The sequence below is a fragment of the Scomber japonicus genome, chromosome 11 (genome assembly GCF_027409825.1).
Source record: "Scomber japonicus isolate fScoJap1 chromosome 11, fScoJap1.pri, whole genome shotgun sequence".
NCBI classification, from domain to species: domain Eukaryota; kingdom Metazoa; phylum Chordata; class Actinopteri; order Scombriformes; family Scombridae; genus Scomber; species Scomber japonicus.
The window spans coordinates 4,874,381-4,881,566 of NC_070588.1; the positions used below are offsets into that span (position 1 = coordinate 4,874,381).

Here is a 7,186-nt window from a genome sequence, read left to right on the forward strand (position 1 = left end):
ATAATGTGAAGGTGAGGACCTGAGACAAATGTGACATAAACAACAACAGTGACAGAACAGAGCAGGACATGTTTTAGACGTGTTCCTCCATCATCCATCTCACGTGCATCGTATGGAACAGAAGAGCTTCACTTTTAATGAATACAGCTGTTTATAGCAGCTCACAGCATCTTTTCAGTCTATTTTGCTTGAACTTGCACATGAAGCTGAAGTGATTGTGTATTGAGCTGTGAGGCAGTGTCAAAGTGCTTCTGAGTGCACAAAAAGTACTGTGGATGAAAACATTCATTGTGACACTGATGGGGGATTGAAGCTGCTGACGTGCCACTTTAGCTCTACCCGGCTGATGTAGACAGGGGTGTTGGCTCAGCACCAGTCTGTCAAAAACTAACTATAAAAAAGCACATTGTGGTGTCAGTGTGGGCACCTTGTTTCAGGTGTCTGTGCGACCATGAAATATGATCCAGTGAGGATGATTTTATGTGATAGATCAATGAGTTTGAAAGCTTATCAGATGACACAACACTGTTCAAGAGGAATAGAGGAGGGGAGTAGTGTATGCCTACAGCTTGATGAAACCTAAATTGGGACTGAAAGGGAGAAGATTTGATATTGTGGAAGAGATTCTGGAAAAAATGACTAAAGATACCTCAGGAAATGTTTCAAGGAAGAGGAGGAGAGCTCGGACAAATGTATTGAAACCTAACCTTTGTGTCGTCCTCCCGGGTCAAATTGACCCCGTCTGTTTTGACTGTTCTTTCTTTCCTCCCTTCCTTCTTCCTTCCTTACCTCCTTCCTTCCTTCCTTCTTTCCTCTGTCCTTCTTTCTTCCCTTCCTCTTTTCCTTTCTCCCTCCCTCCTACCTTCCTTTCTTCTTTCCTTTGTCCTTTCTTTCTAACTCCTTTCCTCTGTCCATCTTCCTCCCTTACATATTTCCTTCCTTCCTTACTTCCTTCCATCCTTCATCCTTTCCTTCCTTCTTCATCCCTTCCATCTTTCCTCTCTTATTTCCTCTTTTCCTTTCTCCTCCCTCCCTTCCTCCTTTCCTTCCTTCCTTTCTTCCTTCCTTCCTTCCTTCCTTCCTCCTTTCCTTCCTTCTTCCTATCTTCCATCTTTCCACCCCCCCCCCCCCCCCCCCCCCCGCACACACACTGGTCCCATTGCTGTGTTTCACCCAGTGCTCTTCCCCCTTGAACACAGCCTGAACTGCTGTCGACTTGAAGAAATAAATGCAAGACACACATTAAAAGCCTGATGCTTGATGAGTTTAATAAAGGAAAGTGTTATGTATGCAGTACAGGCATGGACCTCCGGCTGAGAAATGATGTACAGTGCAAAACTCAAAGAAGTGAACGCTACTCCGGATTAAACTGAGAGATGTTTGGCTTACAAAGCTCCACCAACTTTATGTGGTTTCCAGCAGTTGATATAATGCGTGTGAGCACTGCTAAAGTCATTTTTGGATATCAGCATGTAACAAATTTAATTTACCATATGAGGGGGTTATTGGCTTGGAATAAATATGGAGTATCATTTAACACAACACTGATTATTTGTAAAGCAATCTTCCCGCCAGCAACAAAATTGTAATGAATTTGAATGTTACACAGTTATCTGAGCTGAAATTCAGTGTGTCAGTGATGGCCTGAGTGTTCCTTCCTTCCTTCCCTCCCTCCTATCTTCCTTCCTTCCTTCTTTCCTCCATCCTTCCTTCTTTCCTCCATCCTTCCTTCATTTCCTTCCTCCCTTCCTTCTTTCCTTTCATCCCTTCCTTCCTTCCTTCCTTCCTTCCTTCGTTCCCCTCCTCCCTCCTTTCCTTCTTCCCTCCCCCTACCTTTCTTATTTCTTCTGTCCTTCTTTCCTTCCTTCCTCCCTTCCTCTTTTCCTTTCTCCTTCCCTCCCTCCCTCCCTCCCTCTTACCTTACTTAATTCCTCCGTTCTTCCTTCGTTCCCTTCCTTCTTTACTTTCCTCCCTCTTTTCCTTCCTTCCTTTCCTTTCCTTTCCTTTCCTTCCTTCCTTCCTTCCTTCCTTCCTGTGTGTGTCAGCGATGGCCTGAGTCTGCAAAGGCTGAACAAAACGGAATTTATAGGCTCTCATCATGGGTTTGACAAGGGTCATTTGTACATTTTTATACCTTTTATAAAGCAGCACTGTAACATTTAAACAGTATTTACAGCAGCATCATTCAGCCAACATTTAATATGACAAACTTGTTTTCATCTTATTCCGCATTTTACAAAATTCAATCTTGCAGTCGCTTTGCAAACAAACATGTAAAAAAAGAAAATGATGTTGTTCTCAAGGACCCCACATGATCTCAAAACACAATAAAGAATACTGATTACATTAGCTAAAACTGTTATCGCCTCAATACTATTACTGTACCTCTCATTCCCATGGTGATTTCCTGTTAATAGAAAGGTGTGTAGCTCTCAGTGTGCTTCGTCTATGTGTCGGTTTGTTTTGGGGCGACAGTTAACAGTACTGCAGGTCACCCGATGAAACAACAGCATACCATTTTTTTATTCTTTGTCAATTATAAAAGCTAGATTATTTCCTGCATTCAATAAGCATGGAGTCTAATGGGGTTCTGTGGGTTTGTGTCATTGGCATGCTTTGGAGAAATGAGCTCGAGCTGCGATGATTTGACAGGTGAAAATGCCAATTTACTGTAGTGTATCAGAGTTGACCTTATCAAGGTTCAGAATTTAATAATTCCACAAGAAATGGCTGTTCATTATAAGTTTAATTTGGCACTCCAGTGGTGTGTGTCCTGGTGAACTTCTCATTAAAGAATCATAATGAATCACAGTGCGTGCATGCTTTTGTGTGTCCCTGCTATGATATATTCCACAAATAAGTCAAAGCCACTAGCTAAACAAAGGTCTCTGCTTGGTCTTGTATGGAAGTCACATATCAGAAGAGCCAGTTTATTTGTCTCAGCCAGAGTCAACCAGACATGTTGACAGTGAACACTGCCATTCAGGCTGCCCGTGGTGGGAAAGTTGCAGGGGTAGAAGGTAGCGTGAATGTGCACAGCTGGGGGTCAAGTTGCTCAAAAACCCCTGAATGATGACTGGATTCATGTTGTGCTCATATTTTCCAGAAATCTCAACCAACAGAGCTGTGGTGGCTCTGAAACCATTAGGAGACTGTTGCTGCTTGTTATATTTCTGTCAGCTACATTGAAAGGTCATTGAAACACACTGTGTGGATTTGCAGTTGGTTTCTGCAACAAAATAGATGTTACCACTGTTACCGCAATAAATAAAAAAAAGTTTGAATAAGATTTCAAAGTGAAAATGTAAGCAGCAGCTCTCTAAAGCATGAGCTCACAGCTTATTGTCTCATTATGAGAGTTTCTTATAATTATGACATGGTGTCTCGAGTCACAATCATGATTTAGCATAATAGTTATATACTTATACATTTCGTAAGTATAATTTACTTACTAACAATACTATTTTCCAGTACATCTTGGTAAATAATAGTCGCAGTCTGCAGAGTCGACCAATCAAGTGTATTAGCGTCCAGACTTGGAAGCTTTTATGGCTGACTTTGTGCAATCATGAGCTGCTGGTGGAGCCAACTTAAACACTGTCCATACAGTTATAATTTAATTTCTTGCACCACACTATCAACAGCATCAATTTGCAGAAGTTTGTCATCCAGAAATTTTGCAGAGTGTTGCTTGCAATGCAGCTCTGATGATCAGACACTGAATGTTTGGAGCCAGGCTGTTCCACAATAATCTAAAGTCAGTATAGAGCTACCAATACTCCCACTCATCCTACTCATGCATGTTTCCAGGTACTGGGATATCTTTGCAGGATTTATAGTTTAAAAAGCTCTTTATCTCGTCTATCTCATAGTGGCTGTTTTTGCAGCCTTTTAGTCAGGACTTTACTTACTCAAAACGTTAACTGCTCAAGTACAAATATATACATGTTCAAGCCTGAATCTGAAGTGGACGATGCAAACAACTCATAGAACAACGTTAGCTACAAAGGCTATGAAATGGATGGGCGACTGGTTGCGAGGGCTGGATCTCAAGGACATTGGGCAATCAACCTGTCAATCACGACGTAGCCACGCCCGAATGCATACCCTGCTTTATCGTCACATATAAAATCAGGGAGGCCAAAATGTCACAAATGAACATCATACTGCATTGAAGAAGGCTTTAAACTAGCGATTGAGACCATAAACACATTTTGAAAACGTTTACTGAGGTTAGAAATCAAGTGAGAAGTTGGTGAATTCTCCGTTGACTTGTATAGAGACGGAAGTCCTTTTGACACCAAAACGGCCGACCCCTGGTGGCCTTTTGCTAGAATGCAGTTCTAAGTTACTTCCGTGTTGGCTTCATTTCAGAGGACCAGAACTCCCCGCCTGGTTTAACATAGAGATCTGACATCATAACAGTATATACAGTACAGACCAAAAGTTTGGACACACCTTCTCATTCAAAGAGTTTTCTTTATTTTCATGACTATGAAAATTGTAGATTCACACTGAAGGCATCAAAACTATGAATTAACACATGTGGAATTATATACTTAACAAAAAAGTGTGAAACAACTGAAAATATGTCTTATATTCTAGGTTCTTCAAAGTAGCCACCTTTTGCTTTGATTACTGCTTCGCACACTCTTGGCATTCTCTTGACGAGCTTCAAGAGCTAGTCACCTGAAATGGTCTTCCAACAGTCTTGAAGGAGTTCCCAGAGATGCTTAGCACTTGTTGGCCCTTTTGCCTTCACTCTGCGGTCCAGCTCACCCCAAACCATCTCAATTGGGTTCAGGTCCGGTGACTGTGGAGGCCAGGTAATCAGGCGCAGCACCCCATCACTCTCCTTCTTGGTCAAATAGCCCTTACACAGCCTGGAGGTGTGTTTGGGGTCATTGTCCTGTTGAAAAATAAATGACAGTCCAACTAAACGCAAACCGGATGGAATAGCATGCCGCTGCAAGATGCTGTGGTAGCCATGCTGATTCAGTATGCCTTCAATTTTGAATAAATCCCCAACAGCGTCACCAGCAAAGCACCCCCACACCATCACACCACCTCCTCCATGCTTCACGGTGGGAACCAAGCATGTAGAGTCCATCCGTTCACCTTTTCTGCGTCGCACAAAGACACGGTGGTTGGAACCAAAGATCTCAAATTTGGACTCATCAGACCAAAGCACAGATTTCCACTGGTCTAATGACCATTCCTTGTGTTCTTTAGCCCAAACAAGTCTCTTCTGCTTGTTGCCTGTCCTTAGTAGTGGTTTCCTAGCAGCTATTCTACCATGAAGGCCTGATTCACACAGTCTCCTCTTAACAGTTGTTCTAGAGATGTGTCTGCTGCTAGAACTCTGTGTGACATTGACCTGGTCTCTAATCTGAGCTGCTGTTAACCTGCGATTTCTGAGGCTGGTGACTCGGATGAACTTATCCTCCGCAGCAGAGGTGACTCTTGGTCTTCCTTTCCTGGAGCGGTCCTCATGTGAGCCAGTTTCTTTGTAGCGCTTGATGGTTTTTGCGACTGCACTTGGGGACACTTTCAAAGTTTTCCCAATTTTTCGGACTGACTGACCTTCATTTCTTAAAGTAATGATGGCCACTCGTTTTTCTTTACTTAGCTGCTTTTTTCTTGCCATAATACAAATGCTAACAGTCTATTCAGTAGGACTATCAGCTGTGTATCCACCTGACTTCTGCACAACACAACTGATGGTCCCAAACCCATTTATAAGGCAAGAAATCCCACTTATTAAACCTGACATGGCACACATGTGAAGTGAAAACCATTTCAGGTGACTACCTCTTGAAGCTCATCAAGAGAATGCAGAGTGTGTGCAAAGCAGTAATCAGAGCAAAAGGTGGCTACTTTGAAGAAACTAGAATATAAGGCGTATTTTCAGTTGTTTTACACTTTTTTGTTAAGTACATATTTCCACATGTGTTAATTCATAGTTTTGATGCCTTCAGTGTGAATCTACAATTTCAATAGTCATGAAAAGAAAGGAAATTCATTGAATGAGAAGGTGTGTCCAAACTTTTGGTCTGTACTGTAAATGACAGGAAACCACAAAGAAACATGTTATGCCCCCTTTAATATGTGTTTATAGATATTAACTCTAACTGTCAAGGGGTTTCTGGTGCATTTTTAGAAGGATTTGGATAAAGCAGCTTTTTCCATGTCCTCTGTTAGAACCTGCTGAGTATCATCAGCATACACAATCAACACTTTTTTAAAGCTGTGTTGTTATGAAATTACATCTCATAATTATTAGATAGTGCCCCTTAGTTATTACTTGGTTTCTTAATTGTGAGATAGTATCTAATCTAAGTAAATAATAATGAGCTTTTATTGCTGCGGCTGTGTAATATTGAAGTGGCAATGTCCTCGTTAATGATGCAACCGTGTAACTTGACTGAGTGAATACAATTTTTATTTTTTATTGGAATTCAAGTTATGCATTGATAATCAGCAACCAAAATTGCTGCTGTTAGGCTGCTGTAAGTAATAAAGGGTTATTAAAAATTGCCATTTGGGAGTTGTTTTGGTCTCCTTTTGTGCCCTGTTGATAATATAAATAATAAAACTGGACCAACACAGAGTTTAGATTGTTTGAGAGGAATATTAGAATAAAGCAAGTCCTCTCTAATCTGCATGGAAAGGAAAGCTTTTCTTCGCTGAGTTTGCAAGATACTGATGCTTCCGGATTAAACCAGATTAAGAGAAGCCTCAATACAAAAGATTAAAAACAATACTTAAAATTTAGCTCAAAAAGACCACACTTAGATTTATGCTTGTGTAATATGGACATCTTGACCTGTGTTTGCACTCTTTCCCCGTATGAATTTGGAGATTACGGAGTGAAATCTGTGTTTGAAATGTGAGGAATGGATGTAGAAGCTTTATCAGCGTATATTAAATTGTCGTCGGCATATAAGGACATTGAGTGACTGATATTATTAAAGGATAGACAGATGTTGGGTCTGTTCGAAATGCATACTTTCCTACTACTCATACTAACTCTGACGTCATTTGAAGTATGTAGTGTGTTTCAACTGCGTAGTATGTGATTTAGAGTATGTGAGAAGTTCCTGGATGGTTTGCTAGATTCTCCAGAAATGCAGAGTATGCATCAAGAGCTGACTACTCACACTCACATTACCCAAGATGCAACACA

The 7,186-nt window shown here is 41.1% G+C and overlaps 1 protein-coding gene across 1 annotated transcript in view; it reads right to left on the minus strand.

Moving 5' to 3' along the window:
• Positions 1-109, minus strand: part of LOC128368311 (actin-related protein 3-like) — a 9,691-nt gene extending 9,582 nt beyond the window's left edge. Inside the window, exon 1 of the mRNA XM_053329102.1 lies at positions 104-109. Within this exon, the coding sequence (XP_053185077.1) occupies positions 104-109 (6 nt within the window). The remainder of the gene's footprint in view (positions 1-103) is intronic.
• Positions 110-7,186: the final 7,077 nt, after the last annotated feature.